A 22,149-nucleotide genomic window follows, 5' to 3' on the forward strand; every position below is an offset into this window, starting at 1 on the left:
AATAAGTGACTGACTTTTAAAGAGTGTTAAGCACCCAGAAGTTCTCATTAAGCTGAACATTGTCTCTGCAAGCATTCCCAGTGTGCACTTATACCAATCTGGGAAAGAAAATGTTCTGGGAAACTAGTGAGAATGGATTCTCATGAGGTTTCCAATAATACACATGTATTACTGAAGTCAGAAATCCCACGAGTAAAACTGAGAGCATGTTCATTTTTGATCCTATCCCAAGCCGGGCAGCACAAAGGCATGTGAACATACTAAATGAAAGAGAGAGTTTTAAGTTAACTAAACTTTTCCCTAGCTTTTATGTTTGCCAAACAAATTCACCCATCCTTCGGTAAAGCATTAAGTCTCTACATGGACAGTTACTCACAACTATCCCAGAGTCAGGGAAGTACAAATGAAAGGTTTTATTGGACTGGGTCATTGGCTGATGAGAATAACCTCAGCAGACCTTTACTGATTTTCACCAGATTGTAATATCTGACTCTATACCACAGCAAAAACTTAGGTTAAGTTAACTGGCTAAAATATTTCTATCATTAAAGAAGCATTAAAGTCACTGGTTGCCTATTCTGATTTGAGAACTGTGCAGATCATATTTTTCTGCAGATTCTAAGGGACTTATAAACACAATTTATAATTTTTTCTAAGATACTTTATACTTCTTCCAAAATATAAAATTTTAAGAGTTCTAAATAATATGGCATTTAATTATCTGAGGATCTGACAGAAGGCGAGTACATTGGTTAAAATGCCAGCCTGAGGTAGTAATGAAAGACTACAGTGTCTGGTTGCTCAAAAATGTGCTACGCAGAACTTGCAGCACTTATTAAAGCAAGGTAACAAAATAGCATGTCTTTAATTATTCCTATATGAACAAAGACACTGTTATCTCTGAATAGTACTTTTGTATTTCTGCAGTTGACTGAACTTGTTTAAAACATCTTTATGCAATCCTCTGTCAACATATGGCAAAAAAGGAAATACTCTTATTTGTTCCTCCACTTAAGGTAATTTAAGCAGTCACATTGGTATTTAAATGTATTAAATTGGTATTTATTGCAGGGTAATGAGATATTCTAGAACTAACACAAATTTTATTGCTTTGCCACAGATTAAATGCTTGCTTGTCAGTGAGTGAGCCCCCCTTGTTTCTCATGGTTTTGGGGTTTTTTTTGTTTTGAAAACAGAAGTCAACATAATAAATGAACTGAAGAAAAATACTAATGTAAACTAGAGGATTATGACACCAACTACACGCTAATAATATTTAAGTTAAATACCAAAAGTTTGCCAAATTGTGCTCAAGATCAGTTCATTAATGACTCCATCAATGTGACTCTTTGCCATGCCATAATGGTTCTGGAAACCAATTAGCTAAAACCAACAGCTTGAATTTAGGCTCAGTTGCTGTCCAAGCACTTGGTGATGGCCTGTTTAAGCAAATCCCTCCAACTGTAAGATACAGTCCATATATTTTAGTAGTTATGACAGTTCCAAAATCCATCACAAAGCAAACAGGAAACAGCAGGATTGTTTTATGAGTGAATTTATGCTTCACTTTTCCTAAACAGAGGCAGCCCATTACTTGTCATGTGCTGTCTGAACAGTTGAGGAGTTACTTACAGTACATCAAAAACAACAGAACTGACTTCAGAAGGTAGCTAAATTAGTCTCCTACTCTTACCATTACCTCTAACTGTGTACACAGCTTAAGAAAGATTTTGAAGTGTGAGAAGAAGTCTACATTTTTGTAATTTTGAAGTATAGAAAATGCAGTCTTCCCTGTCCCCTCATTCTGTATAACAGTACAAAATAAAAGCATCTACGTTCCTTCTCATTATCTGAAATGTGACTTCAAGATACCGAGATCTTTAACAGGCCTTTGGACACAGCAGAATTTCACCCTAAGGATGGTTTGCTATGAATTACTCATGCTGCTCAAAGGATTAGGTACAATGAAAACATTCTGGCAAGATTCTGCTCCTTCATGTACAGCTAATTGATTTTATGTGGATGGAATTCAGATGTACTAATATTCCAGGGAAACTGCATGCCTTCTTAATGGATATTCTGCTCCTATAGTTGTGATGAAGGCAAATGCAATAAGATTAGGGCACAGCGACACAGAAAATGAACAACTTTAAAAAAAGAACTGATGATAGATAACTAAAATCAGCACTTGAACATTCTTTTCCATAGGTACTTAGCATTAACAGATTCTTGCTTGATTGTTTCCCAACAGGAACGTTCCTCCCTATGAGACATGCAACTCCAAACAATAAAAATCATGGATAAGGTTTTGCAGGAAACAACACTATAAATCATGAGGTTTTTTTTAAAATAGAGCCAGAGGGCTTTGGTGTTTTATTTTCTTTCTTGTTTCCTGCCACATAGCAGGGCTCCACTTCAGCAGCTGGACCTTTCAGAACATCATTTCATATCATGAGTGAGAGTGAGACAAGCCTGAAAGACTCCCTCTGCCTTAGAAGGTATCCTGTTGAAGTTGCAGCCAATAGAGAAAGACACACAATTCACTTGGACACCACATTGGGCTACCTGATGGCAGAGCCTCCTCCCTGCTTCAGAGTGACTGACACTGGCTGCATCAAAAGCCCAAAGCCAATGCTCTAGACAGGGACTGTTCACTACCCATAGCCACTTTTCCCCAGCAAAGACCCTCCAGATAAACCCTTCAGCCTGGCAGAGCTGATGCAAATGAATTTGAGGGGGCAGAAGCTCTGAGCCTGTCTGACCTGGGATAATTTGCATTCAAACAAAATAAATCCTGCTCAATTCCCATAGCTATTTTATTTTGCTATGAATAGCTCAGGCAACTCCAATAACGAGGAGCTTGGGTTACATCTGATTGCCAGCTGTACTGCTTACTAAGAAGTTAGGTCAGTGGTTCCCAACCTTTTAATTTTCCTTGTTGGAGTATACATTGCTATGGATTAGTTACATGAGAGAGTGGTCACAAGGAATTCTGCAGGGAGCAAAGTATCAGCTTTGCTGATATTCCACATACACAGACGTACACATATGTTCAAGTATCTATGTGGGAAGGAGAAAGGGAGGGGAACAAAAGAGCTTAGACCATTAGGGGAATGGAAAACAAGAAGCAAAGATGGCCCAAGAGTGAGAATGTTGGGCTGGTGCCTGGGTTATCTGGATTAGACTGCCAGTTCTTCAGCACTTCAACTTCTCTGTTGCTTATTTCTCCATTTTAGAGCATGGTTTTATAATCAACCCAGTAAACACTCAAGAGAGACTTGTGAAGGCTCACGTTCAATCCCAGCTGGGTTGTTCTATTACAGTGCCTCACATTTCTTGACTATAAGCTGCAGCCTCAGTCTTCAGGATGCCTGAGTAGCTGGAGCTGAGATCAGTGGCCAGTTGCACTAAGCACAGAAGGTCACAGCATAGCTATGTATGTACCACCTAGTAGGGCTCCATGCTTCAAATGCCCTCTTCGTAGACACATTCCTCAAACATGGCTCTGGCTGCAACCTGTCCCCCATCACATTACTGGATGGACTTCTGCCACATGACCCCACTCAGAGGAACTACCATGCTACATGGTAAGTGACCCAGAAAAACGCATTCACAGACACTGGAGTCTGAGAAGGTTGATAAGTTTGCTCTTAAATAGGAATTCCCTTGATACAACACTTTCTACTTTACACATGCCTATGAAGCGTGATTACTTAGCATCCCTGTGAAAGAAGGAGAAGGAAAAAACATTTCATCTGCTCTTCTTTTGCTGTAACCATTTCCTTGAAGTAGGAGAACAGCCTAAGTGTGTCTGACCATTTTTTTCCCACAATAAATGGTATATCAGCAAAACCTTGAGCATAATTCACATTGTTAAACCTGAAATAAAGGGCAACATCAACCCAAAGATCCACTGATTTAAAATGAGACCTCACAATTTTCTCAGTTGGTCACAGCAATAAAAAACCTGTACAATGGCAACTCCATGCAACATTTAGATAACCTTATAAACCATACAAACAGCCTTAGCATCCAGATCTTAGTTTACATTTGAGTAAGAACGTAATTATTTGCAAAGATAAATGTAGTGATTGCATCTATATTCCATGTAATGAAAAAGCCTTATTATTTATAGGCATAATTTACAGCCCTAAAACCTTCCTTCCCACTATTATATTGCCAAGTATACTGGGGTTCCAAAGATTCTTTGTTTTTCTGCTTGTAGCAAAATGCTACCAAATGCTGCTCAGATGTACAGCACAGTAATGCCTGTCCTTCTTCAAACTGTGCACAGTCATTCACACTCCTCTCTCCCACACATTAGCCTATGCTGAGTTCAGTACAATTTTCTAACTACAGAAATGTTTGTAGTAGAAATAAGTGTGATCACACAATGAAAAAAACTGCCGTAAAGAGGTCCTGGTTTGCTATGAAATCAAACATTGTACCACAATTCTCTTGATAAAACGGAAGCACTAACTCTACCTTAATATTGGTTCAGATTTTCAGCATAAAGCAAGATAAATCCATATTTCAACACAAGACATTAGTTTACATCTCATGACATCCTGTCTACTGACAGGGTCAGAGTACAATATACAAATCTAAACCAGTACTTGGAGTGTTAATACAACAGCTTCCAGGTATTCAGATCTATGTTTGCCTTGTACTTACTGAACAGGCTGCAGAACTGAACTGGTCACAAAAGGTCACACTGATTTTACCATAAGCAGATTTTAATGTAAGCCTGTGAATTATGTGGCTATTTAGTGGATGAATCTTATAAAAAGGTATGAAAAATGGTGTTGAAGCAATTAATTATGTCTTTTAATTGAAGAAATCAGTTCTATTATGTACCTTTGAGAATCAGAAATGAGAAAAGAGGACATAAAAAAGGAGACTTATTTCTACAGAGCCCAAGAAATTTAGAAATCTATTGTTACAGATACTGCCACAATGTCAAACACTAAGGGCTCTCTTATTGCAATAAAAATGCAGTAAAGTCAAGGGAGATACAATTATACAGAATTTGTTGACAGTTCAGCATACTCCAAAGCTATAAAAGGATGGTAAGGAAAAAAAAAATAAGAATCAGCAGAAGATTTAGGAGGCAAAATTTCCTAAGCTGCCTGACCTTCTTTCTGTAATGAATCTACTGAACAGTAGGTTAAGCAAAGGTCAGGTTAAGCATAGGTTAAGAAAAAAGTTCCAAGAAGAGGAATGTGCTGTCAGGGTCACAGAGGCTCTGGGACATCAGGGAAGTGTGTGAGAATTACAGACACTTTAATCCCATATGTAGTTCCTAGCCCAGGGCCTAAGTGCACTCTGCTCTGCCCTGACACCACAGAACACGAGACCTCAGTTTGCACCATGCCACACCACAGCAAGCAGCTGCTCTCTGTGGACTTCAGCTGCACATCTCAGCTGCTGTTGTATCTGGAGCCCTTACTTAGAAATCAGAATACGTTTAGTGTGTTGAGCAGTGCTGCATAAGTCAAGTAGGCAGTGCACAGAGGTACCCCAGCTCCCAGAAACAAAAGATAATTTGTCTACTTTCATGTCAAGAATTAGAAAAGTGAAACTTTTTGGTCTTCCCAGTCTCAAGCTCCACATCACTTGCACAGCCACTGATTTATCATTCCCAGATTCTAACTCCTATTCTAACTCCCTGTCTGGCACATTAGTATACCCCTGGCTTTTTCTCAAAATAATCTAGCTGCTCAGTGGCGACTAAAGGGGCACTGCCTGTCAGAAGAATACTGTCAGGGAAATAGTCAAGCCCTGTTTGTGCCTACACCTTTTCTCACATAGGATTATATGTGCTTTCGGGAGCTGGAAGTGCAATCCAACCACTTCTCAGTGTGAATTTGCCCAGCTTAATGTGTCATGACTAAAGATGTGACTGCTCATGCAATCCATCTGGATCATCAGTCATTTACTCCACCTTTTCTTCTTTCCAGGTGGCAATGTAAACACAGGAAAAGCCAGAAGGACCTCTTGTTGTGAAACATTTCCTAACTTCACAGCATGACACATCATACACTCCTCCCACAGCATAAAACCAGCAGTGTTAATGTGCTATGGAAGTAAATTAGTCACAAATAGCACCATAGGGAACTTCAAATATTTTGAATGTACACCATATAATCAGGAAATGCCCGCCCTCTGTATCTGTCAGGAACAAGGAAACTGAAAGCTTTGTAATTTTAAACTGTTCATCAGTTGCTATGAATTAATGAAACAGCTTGCTGAGGAGAGCTACCATGCACAAGAATGCTGGTAAGATAAGAGAAAGTTTAAACTACACTCATCATCCTGATGGAATAGTTTCAGCCCAAGATTCCACATTAGATCACTCCTTTCCAGGGCTTCTCTTCATACACATCCACTGAACCCCTTAAAAGGATTAGAATAGGACACTCAACTTATATTTTTTCAAATTATTTATACTCCTACTAACTGTCACAAATTTCACCAATCCGCAATAAATTTGCTTTTTTTTAAGGAGTAAATAAATTTTGTTAGATAATTTACAAACTTAGAGATTTAGTCCTTTAACATATATTAACATATAATGATAGATGTCATGCAACACTAATATTTGTCCTCTACGTTATCATTTTTTGCAATAACCCTACATCCATCTATTTCTTACAAAAATCAGAAACAAATCACATCTCTAAAATTTGAAGTCTCTCTGGAAAAAAACATCAATGTGTTGATTTAAAATTGTAATTACTATTTTGCTGCATATAATATAGTTATCAAAGGGCAGAAGAGACCACAGCTGTAAAGACCATTTTCTTGTGCAACTTTATGGAAATACAAATATATTAATATTCACAGACAATGGACATTGAATTGCACTGCTCTTTGTAATATCCCCATTAGAGGATTGGCACCAATTCAGTGCATTGGTATAGATGAGTACCTATGTACACATACTGAAATTTCTCTCCTTTCAATTGGCAAATAAAATACAAAAAGTCAGGTCCAAAAGCTAAGCTGTCATTAATGTCACGTGGCATAACCCTGGAGGTATTTTGGAGCACATGGGCACCATTCATATCAGGCTGATGGTGAGAAGGGAACATAGACCCACAGGGCAATGCGTCACATCTTTTTATGTTAGACCTAACACAGAAGAAGAGCTGTGGAGGTAAAGTGACCCTTGCTACACACAAATGGTAGTTTGCAGAACATTTCCTTCTGTTTTGCTTCTCACATTAGAGTATGTTCCTGAGTTTCCCAAACTATAATCCTTGAAATTATTAAACAAATCTTGTGAACAACCACAAAAAAAAAAAACAAAACAAAAACCCAAACAAAAAAAGCCTGTTTCTTCAACCCCCAAGCTATTTCCAAGTAATTTAGTGTAGTGGTGCTATTCTGCACACCAGAAATCTCCAGGAAATGCTGGGAAAATTACAACAAAAATAAACTTCCCATGGCACTGTAACCCAAAAGCTCAGAACCTGTAAATGGAACCAGTGCAACAGTCATAGGCCAAGGCCAAAGTCTGGCACATTTTTGATCCTGGTTTCAACTGTCTATGGTAATCTATCAATCTGTCTTTCTCATTTGGCTTCTGGTCCAAATTGTCCTTTCACTGGTATTTCACCTGTCACAGAGACTGATGGAGAAACCTTGCCTTTGTCATCATACATTAGTCTGATGTTCAATGACACATGCCACCAGCAGTATGCTGTTCTGTCAGGGCTCCCACCCTGTACTTGGCTTCATCCATGATCTTCATTAAGTGAGACCTGCAGGACTTTGTGCCTCAGGCAGTTGAAACAGCCACCCAGGACTCTCTGGCAGGCAGAGGAATCAGAGGAATCAATTAACTATTTCTGGTGGAGGACTATTACATGTCCTTCACCCTACACTGATTTGGTTCTCCTACCAAGTGCAGAAGATGGATGAAGTCTTGCCTCCTACAGGTGTTCCCAGGATGACAAGTGGTGAACATAGATCAAAAACTATGAAGTCTTTCTCCTCTCTAACAAGAGAAATAAGACTCAAAAGTTACTTTCCTCTTTTACTCCCAATGCCAGACTTGACTTTATCATGATTGAGATTATGCCAAGTAACTCCTTTACACTTATTTTGGCTTCATGTTTTGGTGGCCTTTGTGCTTCCTTTATTCCTGCATTGCCATAATACTCTGGCAGGATATGAATGGAGAATTAAGAGTTGGCCTTCATACACTGAAACGTATCTGGCCACTGTAGGCACCAGATGGAAGCACCTCAGTGCATTTTTCTAGCAGCAGTAGCAGCAGCTGGGTGTCTGGGGAACTGCCTGAACTCCTGTCTCATTTCACTCCAGGCTGTTACCAGTTTGAGTGGTCCATAAGAACAGCATAAGGTTAGTCTGTAGACAGGTTTCTTTGTCCTTCAAGTAGGCCATTTTCCTCCATCTCTCTTCTGATTCCATTAAATCTGATTATACAGCACCACCTTCAATTATTTACAAGATGTGTTTTGGGGTTTGCCAGTGGAAACAGCCATGCCACCCTTTTTTGATGATACTGGTACTTTACAATTCCAAAATGTCTTTCTAAACTAAATCAGTCCAAAGAAGTCACCATAAAACTACAAGTTTTAGGTGAGGGCCATAAAGCAGCAAATACATGCCAATGAGAGTGGAAGATATTGTGGTGCAGGAATCAGTTGATGTCAGCTGCTCACTTGTGTCTCAGCCTGGAAATTGACCCGTTTCCACCCCTTTGCTTTTTGCTGCTAAGAAGCAGGATAACAACCTGTCCATCAGTCCATGATGTTGAAAGGGCAACAAATATCCATGCAGCCTTCAGCACGGCCTCTAGCATGAAGAGAAGCCAGCAGATGGAGAAAAAAACCTGAAGGCTGCAGATACTCTTTTGTTAGGCTGGTCTCACAGACATCTATTACAAACCATGTAATGTAGAGCAGATTGTACTGAAAGATTCTTTATCAGAAAAAGTAGCAAAAATGCAAAAGGGACAGAAGCAGTTTTCTTGTCCATACTTTAACCATCTACAGGGGACTGCAAAATAATCATCTCAACCCTAGCACAAGATTGGCATTTTAATCTGTAATTTATACTTGCATCTAACAAAACTTTTTGTCTAGAATAAATTTTGACCAGTGCTAACAATAAATTAAACTTTTAGAAAAGTTTAAAGTTTCTTCTCCAACAATGTATTACAGCATTTATAATTATCCCTTACCATGACCATCTTATATTTCATTGCACATTAGCTTAAAATATTTCTTGAAGTTTAGTCTAGTCTATTTTTAAGACTGTTTTGATGACTTCTCACTAAAAAATGAATGTGTGTGGCAAAAGACAAGCCTGCTCAATTCAGAATTGTTTTAAATGCTCACCCTTTTCACTGAAGTGCAGTAATTTCCCTGAAGAAAATGTAAATCTGTTTTTACTTTCATAATTACAAAACCAAACCAGAACAAAAATAATTCTATTCTGGTGTTCTATAAATTTTATATCTCAGGGTGAAGAAACTGCACATCTGAGGAACAATCCACTTTTCATTACCTTGTGTATTCTGCCACAGAATATAATATTTTGTTCTTGAATTATTTGGAAGCCACACTAGACTGGAGAGTATAAAACCAAAAGTGAGGGCTCAAGCTAGGTCAAGCATATTTTGTATATGTCCATTAAAAATCTCATGCCATTAATATTAATAAAGATGCTGGGACACAAAAGTCCTTCAATTAACATATATTAGGCAGGCAGGCACAAGCATTCAAGTGATCCCACTGTGAACAGCAAGAATCCAGTCCTGTACGAATAAAGCCATGAGTGTGCTGTGTACACAGTGGGGCAGCAAGAAATGCTAATGCCACAGAAGAGTGAAAAGGCAACACCCTATTGTCTGTGTCAGTAAATATCACTTTATTGCCTCCGCTTCCTCTTCTATTAAGCAGGATTTTGCTGGGCCTTGTTATTCCAATAAGAATAACTTCAAGACCTATTATCTTTGCCATCAAACCTTTTACTGTTTTTTGGCAGGAACTAGCTGGGTAGCCACACATGAGATTCAGGAAAAGGGTTTTCATCTGACTATGCAACTTGTTTGTAGATTTCCCTAGCTTATGAACTAACATTGTAAAAAAGAAATTAACTTGCATGTTCCAGAAATTACTCTGGACAATAATGGTTCCCACGGTACTGAGCTTCAGCCATCAAGACTCATTCACTTGCATATGACCTGATTATTTGACATTTCTTCACCCTCATTCTTAGTGACTTCTGAGCATGATAAACAATAAAAGGTTACTGATGTCAACCTATTATGAGCCAGGATGCTGTTCTCATCTAACACACAGTAAAGCCAGTACTGAAGCTTAATTAATACATGTTTGTAAACTGTGCTGAGCTGCAAGGCATTATGATTTCAGGTTTCCTCTGTAAATGTTTACCTTGAAGCTTTAGTGAATGCTCTGCTGTCTGAACCAAAGTTAAGTTCTGCTTCCATCAGCTATTCACATAGCTGGTCAAATCACTGTCAGAGCAAATCAATAGGAAATTCCTTTAGCATACCGTAATTTATGGTAGACCTGCAGCAACAGAATTGGGATTAAAACAGGATAAAAAAAGGCAAGAAAGAACCAACATTTCTGCTCCCATGACATGATTAAAAAGACAGAGGAAAACCTTCTTTGTAATGTAATTATCCATTAAAGTTCAAATCAGATACCATCTTAAGGGCAAGCAAGAGTCTTCCTAACACAAAATGAGAGCTTTTTAAAAAAAAAAATACTGAAGTCTGAATTCCAGATGATAGAACTCACTAGGTCCACTGATAGCTCTCACTGCAAAGATAACTCAGTTTAACTCCTCTGCTGCCAGATCACTGAGAAGATTGATACAAAACAAGTACCTAACAGCTTCTGTAGGTGGTCAAGAGTCAAGTCAAAGGGAAGACTTCTCATGACTAAGAAGGCTGCTGACTTAACTGGGGCTGGTATCAGGTTATCACTGGACACTGCAACTTCCAAAAAGAGGAAGTAGGTATATGGTATTTTCTAGAAAATCCCTAGAGAGCTATAAATTTTTAAGTCAACAACATTACTCACATATGAAATCAGATGCCAATAGCTCAGAAATTGTCTTAAAGAACTGACTGATACACTATTGGCATCACAAGTCTGAGTGTCCTTGTTTAACATAGCCCCAGCTTTTATCTTGCCCCCATTCATGGGCTATAAATTTCAGAACCACAGACACTGAGAACAGTCTTGACACTTCATCCTTCTCTTACTGTTTGCAATGCTGAAAAACTCCAGTGACCATCCAGACTGGTTATAACTGGGCAGCTTACAATGAATCAAAGTCAAGTTCCCAACTGGGTACAAGTGTATAAATCACAAAGCTGGGGATTCTCTGGGCACTGGTTTTGCAGAGAGGCTAAGGAGGGAGTAAGCTTGGTGGAAGGAAAAAAAAAAAAAAAAGAAAAAAAAAAAAAGAAAAGGCAAAACAAAAATATTCCTGTGCTTTTCACTCACTCTACTGTTATGCATCAGGTACAGAGACCTCGAAGGGGGTTGCCCAAGTTGGACTTGAATTGAACTGCAGCTTCACAGACTGTCATTGTGTTTTGGGTAAACAAAAGTCTTTACACTCTGGGTCTGCAGACCTGGTATCTTCCTCAAACACTTCTGAAGTGGAGGAAGAAGGGGGAAAAGACAGAAATAAAACCTTGTTTAGGTTAATTATTAGTGACTGAAAGCTGCTATTACTTATTAGAATCTACTTCTAAAAAGAGAAATATTTTAGATGTTTGTCAGTTCACAGCTGTGCCGAAGAGACCAAGTTGCTTGTCAGCAGCAGAGATGGTATGGGCCAAATGAAAATAGTGGCGCTTAAAATAAAAATCCTCATTTACATCAAAGACATCCTGTTATGAAGAGGTCGAGTCTGTGCAGACAGGTCATCCTCTCCTGACCCTTGTGAGGGCATTTGACTATAAGCTTCTCTCTAATCGACTACAGAAAGTGTGGGAACTAAACTTTGTGGAAAGACTTTGCTACAGAAAGAAAAATGCTGATGTTTCAAGTATAGATAGAGTCTCCTAATTCCTTTAGGAAACTGCTACTTAAAGGATGAACTGCTTATTTATGTACAAATAGATGGCTTCTGGAACTGCTGTAAGGGTGCAAGAAGCAATGCTCACAACAGCCTGAGGTTTGGTCTGAAGTACACCAAGCAACACTTTCCATGCTCTTGCTGCAAGCTGAGTAATAATGGAGTAGGCAAAAATGACTGAAAGGATCAGGTCCTGTGGGTATTCTTGCAAACTGGTCTTCATCCAGAGCTCACTGTGTTCAGGCTGATGGAGTCAAAGTGCTCCTAGTGACACAGTATTTCCTCTATGCATGTTCAATGGTTCCAGATTTTTTTCCATAAAACCTGGAAGAAATGCAATCTTTATTACTTTTCCTGTCCAGAAGAAGCAAATTACTTCTCTGTTGCTAATCCTCTTTAAGTCTATTTCTTACCCATCAAGAATCAGTAGGGTCAGCCTGACCTGAGAACACTGCCTTTGTCTTGCAGAGCTAAAGCCACAGTTAAACAGAAACCTTCTCAGACTGATATGGAGAAGGGCAATCAATAATCTAATCACACAATTCATTCCCCATCAGCAGTCAATTCAAGGCTGAGACCAGAAACAGTGTCTTGTATGTGTCTAGTATACTTTAAAATGTCTTTAAGAATAAGGCTTTTTCCTATTGTCAACTCATTTTTCTACAAAGATTTTCCTTATTTTCTTCTTTATCAGATTATGGAGTGAATAAAGGCAAAATGTCCATAAAAACAGTGGACAAAATTAATGCTCTGTAAAACACTGTTTTATAAAGGGTGGAGATGTAACAGTGCATGAAAATAAATTCAGAAAACTCATATGGCAGATGCTGTTCATGTCGTGCTGGTATAATGGTAGAAAACATAGTATATTGGCTTGTGGATGGACTAAAAATAATTTTAAAAATTAGTCAAATCACCAGTTGTGCACTTAGTTTGTCTTCAAGGTTCCACTGGGCCAAATTCTGTCCTATTTTTACAGCCGTAGCTTTCTAAAAGAACCTCACTGCAAACAGTGATTGTTTTGTACTTTTACCAGCAGTCTGGCTCACTGATTTTGATGGGAGTTCATCTGCATGGGATTTGTCTCAACATATTTAATTGGACTTAAAGCGTGAGCTCTAGGAATAAGAGGCTGTTGTTAGCATGAACTTAAATAATGCTAATACAGAGTGCAATTAAACAACTACAAAGGATGGGTACATGAGTTGTATTGCCTGCCTGCCTCTTAGGTGGCCAAACTGTGTTAAGAAGCTTTAATTTTGTGGCTTCTTTGATACTTTGAGCAAAGTTCTACCCTCAGACAAGCACACACAACTTCCATTGAATTAATACATCTCCTGCTTATCTCTCAGTGCTACCTCTAACCCTCTCTCCAGTCATAGACTCCTCTGACAGCTCAGTGAGTGTAACATGATTCATCCTTCCCTCCTGTTTCTCTTCCCTTGACTAGACACTAACAAACACAACAGAACTTGAGACAAGAAAAAGAGGCCCTTTATAATGAAAGATTCAATCACATCTTACCAAGAACAAAGGAGGGCACTAGCTAGTGCATGAAGCTGGAGCTGACTCTGCTCTTCCAATTGAGATACATAAATAAAAGGGAGAGAATGGCTCACATCCACCTCTAATGTAAGCAGGTGCAGCTGCTTGTGCTACCCACACTAGTGTTTCCTTAGGGCCTGAACAATAAAACTGGGTATCATACAGTTTTAAAGGACCTGAACTGTACAGATTTTCTCTCTTAACCAAAATAAACACACTTGATTCCTCTCCAATGGAATGGTAAGAGAGTTCCTTTGTTGTACACATGTTTCTTTCCTCTGGGTGCACATGTTTTGTACTTGCTATGCACCCTCACCTGCCTCCTCTAAATAGCAGCAACATCCCCACCAAGGATATACAACAAACCATTCACCCACTATGTTCACTATTTTCTGTGGTGGGTATTGGACTATAGTGTAAGCTTATTTGATTTTTTGAAGAGAGTTCTTGTTCAGAAGGGGAATGTGACTTCTGCTCCTAAATACATAGTTATAAATTACCTCTGAGAATGTTTCTAGAACACAACTGACTACTGATAACTCTGGGATTCACTTGTGTTCTTCCCTGATTTACTGTTGGACTGCAAACAACTCACTTTATACAAGAGATTGTGCATACATAGACCTAATATAAATGTAAATGGCACATAAAACAGAAAGACAACAAAAACTGGCATATAAAGAGAGACAAACAACAGCTTATATACAGATTAAGAAGATAGCAGTAAAGCTCTTGGAGACAATGTCATTGTGGAAGTGGAGTTAAAGACAGTGAACCTACAATAGAAATCTGCTTCTAATGCAGATGAGATAGCACAACGTGTGGACAACAATGCCAAGGGGGCAAGAGGAGTGAGGCAGGAATACAGATACAGACACACAAAGTAAGTCCTAAAAAAATTTCTGATTTTAACAGCTGCCATCTCCTTCTCTTTCAGAAAAACTGCTTTCTGCTAATTTGGCATTTATCCCAATCAGATAGCTAAAGGCAACTGTAAGTGATAATACTAAATACTACTTCTAATGATAGTCACTAAGAATTAGCTCAAGTCAAGAGTTTGGAAAGAAAATTGAATTTGGGCAGAATGAACAGCTTGAGTTTGAGAACATCAACAGAGGATGAAGCAATAAGACATGTCAGTGGCCTGGATATATTGATTGGGAGAGCACAAGGGACTGAAGGAAACTCCAAGAAGTCATGCTGGAAGAACAGAAGAGTTATTAAAAATATTATTAAGTATCTGTGGATAAAAGAGCTAAAAATTTTGCAAGATTTTCTATTCAGGCCACATTAAGATGTTACCAGAAAGAAAAATTAGGTTTGTATTAAATAACAAAAATGAACTTATTGACTGAAAGCTGTAAAACCCTTCACACCTGAGGGTCAGAATATATTACCATAATATGTGTTAATAAAAAAAGAAACAAATTAAACCCCCCCTCCCCAATTTCTATGGAGGAAATGTATCATATTCTGCCTAGATAGTCCACAACATAGTTTTCTGAAGGTGTAAAAAGTACATAAGTCATATGAACTTCTTTAATAAAATGATTAAGCAAATCTGTGTGATGCACACATAAGCCTGCATTGTAATAAATCTGTCATACTCTGTCCTGGCTTAGTCAGTATGGTGCTGCTACTCAATGCCTGATGCTGAAACAGAAACTTCAGATGATCTAAACAAGATTTCTTGCATACAGGATAATTTAATTTTAAAATAAACTCACAGCTTTTGTACTCTAAAGTCACAAAATCATAGAATCGTTTTGATTGGCAAATACCTTTAAGATAATCAAATCTAACTGATGCTCCAGCAAGTAAAAAAGATGCTGGATGAAGCAGGAAAGGGCAGAAGACTTGCAAACAAGCAAGCAAGCTTCCTGTTGAAAATCAAAGCACCTGGACACTTAATTGATGAAAAAGCAAGAGACAATACTCATGGTAAACTTACCCACATTGTTCTAAATTGCTAAATTATCATTGAGTACTTATTCAGCTAAAGATAATAAATCCAGTTCTGCCTTCTGACACACCAAGAAAATTGTGTTGACTGATGGAAACATTTGGTCTCAAATCAACGAACTAGCATAAAAATGTGGGGCCTTTCTGTCAACTAAACTATTAAAAAGCAAGTAAGATACACACATCTCTTAATAGCTCCATACCAAAGCAGCAAATTCTTGCTCCTTTCCAGTGTTAAGTTAAGGTCATCCTGTCTAACAAACCATTTCATATAGACTCTCTCAAAAGTCTACTCTGCAGGCAATGGCAGATAACAGACAGCTGAATGACTGAATACTCTAGGTCATCCAAAAAATTAGATCAAAGAGTCCCTGTAGTCTATTGAAATGCAATTGCTTCCAAATCACATTGTGGTGTTCCAGGCTTGAAAGAATGGGTCACTGCAGTTTTATTGTAGAGAAGCTATTGCTAATGAAAGGAACAATGGAAAGATTAGTGCTACCAACCATATAGAAGAAACACCACTTTCGGTTTAATTGCAGTGAACAAAGCAAATAGGAAAGAAGGGCAACCAAGTGACAAAAGTAGTTGGTGCAAAGAGGATATAGAAGCTTTTCACAAGGTTCTCTTGATCAGAGCACAGCGTCCAGACTTAACATATGATTACTGAATTTGGATCACAGTAAAAAATGACGTGGTTGTCATTACAGACAGCTGATGACACATTTTTAAGAAGGCAGCCTTGCAAACTGAAAGACTAAGTACCCTGTTGATAATTTGTCTGGGATTCATTAGGTGCACTGAAATTAAGAAATGGATAGGAAGGAAGGAACAATTATACTTTATTTGTGACACCTTCTCTGCAGGAGATTATTATAAGCAAAGGTTTACTTCATTCACCAGTTAACAATTACAATCTAAGGTGAAATCTATTTTATCTTGGCACTGAATAAAGAAAGAGAGATTCTAATTGGTCACTGAAAAAGCTTCTGCCATAATACCTTCGTTGGTGCTACAGTATTTATTCTCTTTTGATCAGCTTCTGGACCTTTTCTAAGTGAAGCTTACCAGTCATAACAATCTCTGTGTCGAGACAGTGGTAAAAGATCCATTTCAGTCTCAGTTAAGATCACCACATTCTGTTTCTCTGTGACCTGAGGCAGACTTGAGCCTTCCTTCTCCAGACAAGACTTGACAAGCTCAGCTTCATTTAGCTCATAAAGCATGTGAAAAAACAAAACATGACCAAATGGGAGATCACCCAAACTGGAACTGTTATGTGTAGGTAGAGACCTTCTCTAAGAGGAAAAGAAAAACACTGCAACAAGTGAAATCAGTTTGGTTTGGTTTTGGGGTTTGGGGTTTTTTTGGGTTTTTTTGTTTGATTTGTTTTTTTCTGAATAAACATGGTAAAAGCTAGCAGTTGTGAAATGAAGCTGCCACAGAACCAGCTAAGCACATCCAGTAATAACAGTTCATCACTTCAAACACAATTTAAGAAACAAAAGAAAGCTTCATTCCAGTTCCTGGCACCTGCTCCAAAGTCACACCGTTGCAACTGTTTAAATGAACTAGGAGACACTAACTCTTACTGAGAAAAAACAAAAAAACATTAAAAATATAAACCAGACTACTTCAGCCAGTTATCAGTATTCTACAGCTCTTCATAATGAGCCACCCTCTTCTCCAGTCCCTGAATACTATTTCAAAGGAAACACTGGGTGTCTCAAGTGCTCCTTTTTTGGTCCTGTCACTCAGTTTAATAGCCATTATGGACAAGTACCTTTGCAAAACAGATTTCTAGAGGGTGACCCAACATATCCTATGGACCTAAGTCAACAACAAAGCATACAGATAATTTCATATCCCTAACACTGAAATGTCACTGCTTTAATCTCAATCCATAGGAGATTGTTTTGCAAGTGCAAGGGGTTAAGCCTGATAAACATCAATAACAATTAATTCTGTAGATTATTCTTCTGAATTTACACGAGTAAAGACTTCTCTGAAGACAATGAGCACTATCAAATTTGTGAAAAAATCATTTTTGAGTGATAATTTTTCATGAACCTGGATGACAGCCATAAATACTAAAATCTCATATTTTCCATTTAACACATTCATAGGAGATCAACTAATTAAGACTTATATACCCAAATAAGGCTGGAATTGTCAAAGAAAACAAAGGCAAATTGGTTCACAACTCCTGCTGAGTTATGTAATTCACCCTTCCTTAAAGGGGTTGACAAACCTGGGTATAATACGTTTTTCTCACAAGCTTATGGATTGATTAGGTTTTTTCTTTATTCATAGCAGTTCACAAAGGCAGGAAGGGCATTTACTTAAGAGCAAGCAAATATGTAAAAGCTATCACAAACAATAGGAAATGAAAATGTGTGGGGTAATTACTAGGACTACCAGTTTTCTGTTTGGTTTTGTTTTTTTTTTTCCTGAAAGACTGTGATCAAAACATACAAAGGGTGTGATGCAGTTTGTTTGCTGTAACTAAACCTCTTCTGTTAAATGCAAAAGCAGATAGTGGTATTAGGAAAAAATCACCAAATGGTGGCATCCTGAATATTATATGAATTACATACCTCCAGCTACTCTTCATGTATGGAAATACTTTTAATGCTGATTTGTGTTAAATAAACACTTACCAAGCCTACACATGTAGATATTGCTACTGAAGAAGTACTATCATTCCTTATAAATCCCTGGTAGAAACACTGCTCAATTTCATGTTCCTGAGAATTTGAGACTCCATCTTTCCCGAGTACCTGGACAATAAAACTGCTGCTTAAAATGGTTGAAGGTTTAAGTTCTAAGTGAAGTTCCTGTCCAAATGCTGAAAATCTGTAGTGCAAGGAACTCCTTGAACTCTGAGTTGATCTCTTTCTCCTAGTACTGTGCAAAACATCATGTGAAATGTACGATCCACTGGAATCCACTTTGACAGGTGTCACAAATACATAATCTGTAATGATAAGAAGTTAGCCATCAGGTTGTGTATCCACCAAACATCGTATCATTCTAACACAGTAAGCAGCAGGCTTGCACTAGGGCATGAAGCATTCCCTCATCTGGGGAATGGCCTGAAAGCTCTGCAGGCTATGTGTGTGTAGGACTGACTACAGAGACCCACCCCTGTAAGCCACACAGACTCTCAAATAGTGTTTGTTTCCTTTCTGCCCCACTGAGAGGTACAGACTAACTCCCATAGCCGTGAACATTCCCACAATCACTCATCTGAAGACATTTGTCATCAGCAGCAGATCTGTAGATTTTCCCCTCCCGCTGTATTAATTGCTGTCAAATGTTAAGGCTGCTCTGGTTTGAGAGGGTTTTTTTTCCTCCTTCCCTAGGAATGCAGCAAATATTATATCACTGGAGGGGTAACCATGACTGAGACTTTGTAGAACTGTACCACTTGTTCAAATGGATTAACGGATTAATTTATTAATGCCTTAACTGAGTGAGACCTCATCTCTTTGTAGTGACTTGATTAGACTGGGTTTCAAATTGTAACTGACCTTCAGCAGAAAGAGATTACATCCTACCTAATAACCTTTAGTCACCCACTGCTAATTGCATGTCAAAGAAGTTTATTGTTTTGGATGAAATATGTGAAAAAATTACAAAACTATTTGTGAGGAGAAAACTAAGATCTACTCAGAGCCACCTAAGGAAAAAAGAGAAGCCATCATTCAACCAGATGCATGAACAGGTGCCTAGCTTGAAGTACATTACCACTGTATTGATCTAGACATATGGGGATTACTTGTGTCCTGGAAGCTGGGTCCAGATTTTAGCCATTTGCTGAACTTTTGCACCTATTCCTGTTTATAGGAGTAATTGTGCTCAATAAGCTGCCTTCCAAGCCAACTTCATTTTTGAGTTGTATTTCTCTGTGAGTACTTAAAGATGCCCATGCATTTTACAGTAAAATATTTAATTTCCTTCCCGAATTTGAGATAAGACCATTAAAAAAAAAACCCTCCTTGTGTTGTAACAGATGTTGCAAAACCTATCAATCTCTGCCTGAATAGAGTTTATTGGACACACATTAAGCTGAAAGCATAACCAGTGATAGGTTGTTTTTCCTTAGACAGTGGAAACAATACATCAAGAACTTTCACTTTCCTCAAGTGGTGTTAATCAACGGCAGAAGTTGAGGACATTGAGCAGGCTGGTGGCCAAAACATGCAAGCAGCTGCTGGAGAGAGGGAATCCCCCAGCGAGCAGACGCTAGGGTGCAAGAGGGTTTCCTTTCTGCACCCTGGTGTGGTTCTCTATTGTACTTTGTTTCCACTCACACCCAATAAAAAGCATATGCTGCACTTCAAACTCCCCCAGGTCATCAGCATCTAAGTGTGAGTCTCTGCAACCTGGGCACAAACGGCTCCTGAGCTCTCACTTGCAGTCATTTCTGTTCGGGTTTGTTTCCCCTCAGCCTACACTGCACTGATTCTTCCGCTCTCCTGCTTTTCATTACTTTTGTCTCATTGCTTCCATGACAGACACAGGAGCGTTTGTTGTTGTGGCTACATACACATCCATCTTTCTAATAGCACATGTAAATGTGGATGTATTTACTGTCTCATTCATTTGCTTCGCTGTTACAGATCACTCCTTCTAGCTTTTGCACACCGGGTTTCACGAGTTAATCTCTGCCCATAGTTAGCTACTTTAAACAGCAGCCAACTACCTTTCACTTTATGTTCCCCAAACACTGTGGCTTCTTCCTTTTAAACGCTCAGCCCACCAGAAAAAGCATCCATGCAAATGTTCATATACACAGATACAGAAAGAACTATACAAACCATGATTCAATTCACTGATGCTGTCACTGGTTAAAGTTGCTGCATGAGACATGCAACAGAGGCAGCACAGCTGAAGGGTCTGCAAGAGAAAAAAAAAAAAAAAAAAAGAGAGAGAGAGAGAAAAAAAAAAGGAGTATTGGGCGAGATGTACTTGACAAGGGAAGGCAGAAAGACAAGGCACCAGAAACTGTGCAGTAACCTGGTATGAAAGCACACTAGGCGACTGCAAAAGAAAAGTGCTCTCGACCTGCCTTTACAGTGCTTCCAAGCCACGGGAGGATCGGGAATTGCATGGAGCTGCCGCTGAGAATCGCAACAGGTAAAGTCCAGACGACAAGCAGGAGACAGTCCATGTTCCGCCGCGCACCTGGTGTGCTACCTGCTTCCCGAAGCGTGCGGAGGACGAGCCCGGATCCCCCGCATGGTCACCTGGGCTCTACCCCGCAGCGGCTCCGACGGCCGTCTCGTAGCGCCGCGCCGCGCCCCCGCCGTGCGCGGCGGCGGAGCCCATGGAGCGGCGCCCAGGTGAGCGCACCCTCACCCTCGCTCCGCCGGCGCGCACGCTTTAAGCCGCCGCCGCCGCGGGGCAGCGCAGCCTCCGGCGCCGCGTCTCGGCGCGGCCGCCGCCCGGGGGGCGACGCGGAGCGGAGCGGGCGGGACCAATGGGGAGGCGGCGGGGCCGGGCCGGGCCGGGGCCGGGACTGGCGGGCGCAGGGGGGGAGGCACCTGGGAAAGGGGGTGGCTGAAGGCGCTCTCCCCTCCCCAGACCTCGTGGGAAGCGAGGGTTCGAACACCTGTGGCCATCCGCGGAGAGAGAGGGGGAACGATGGCGGGGGTAGGAGGGGTGCGGAAATAGGGGTCCGACCCGCAAGGTTTAATCAAAAGGACCGGTTTCCGTGATGATGCTGGGAGAAGGATCAGAGTCCGGTGTCAACCATCCAGATCCCAAAGCACCATTCATTGGCGAGAATAGGCTGTTGTTTTCTATTATCTTTAAGGGTTGCTTCATGAGTTAACAAACAAACAAACAGAATAATAAAGCAAAGACTATTGGAAGGGAAACACAGCTCTGATAGCCAAGACCAGTTACATGATGTCCATAAAGAAGGTGAGTTTCACACCGTGACTCACTTCAAATACAGGACCAGGTTCTGCCCTCCACTGACCCAGCCCATGATATGGTGCTACAATTTCCCTTCAATAGAAAACTTCAGCAAAGTACCAAAGATCTAAAGAACCTGAAAGGAAACTGAAGTATTGAGGTAAATGTGACTGGTCCAGCCTGAAAACCAGCAGAGAACTTTTTTTCCTGGTGATTTTAGCTGCACTTGGAAAAGTGTCCTTCACCTCATAATCTGTGCTAAAGAGTTTTCCACAGTGTGTCTGTCCAATCTCACTCAAAATCTCCCATGTCCCAGGGTCACAGGATGAAAATGAACAGTAGCTGTGTCAAAAGGTGCCTCACTGCCTCAGTTGGCACATAAACTGGAGAGCACAATGGAAGCTGAGGTGAGCTGGAGGTCATCTCCTCAATCTACCTCCTTCACCAGGGGTTTTGTGGTAACTAGTTTGGGGCAGTGGATTAGACAGATCAGAGATATTTTCCCTTCTAAAGCATTTCCTGTCTTTAAACATTAAATAAGTCCCCAGGTGTGGAATTTCTCTTTCTCCTCTCTGCTTCACAGTAGGTTTTACATTATCATCTTGCTGAATGTATTATGAT

The 22,149-nt window shown here is 39.7% G+C and overlaps 1 protein-coding gene across 1 annotated transcript in view; it reads right to left on the minus strand.

Annotated features, from left to right (window-relative positions):
- The window catches only part of ADAMTS18 (ADAM metallopeptidase with thrombospondin type 1 motif 18), a 68,905-nt gene extending 48,126 nt beyond the window's left edge, over nucleotides 1-20,779 (minus strand). Inside the window, exons 1-3 of the mRNA XM_008491637.2 lie at nucleotides 20,678-20,779; nucleotides 20,427-20,505; nucleotides 18,264-18,580 (exon numbers count right to left, since the gene is read on the minus strand). Coding sequence (XP_008489859.2) covers nucleotides 18,264-18,580; nucleotides 20,427-20,505; nucleotides 20,678-20,779 — 498 coding nt within the window. The remainder of the gene's footprint in view (nucleotides 1-18,263; nucleotides 18,581-20,426; nucleotides 20,506-20,677) is intronic.
- Between the last annotated feature and the right edge of the window lie 1,370 nt (nucleotides 20,780-22,149).

This window comes from Calypte anna, chromosome 11, assembly GCF_003957555.1.
Source record: "Calypte anna isolate BGI_N300 chromosome 11, bCalAnn1_v1.p, whole genome shotgun sequence".
NCBI lineage: Eukaryota > Metazoa > Chordata > Aves > Apodiformes > Trochilidae > Calypte > Calypte anna.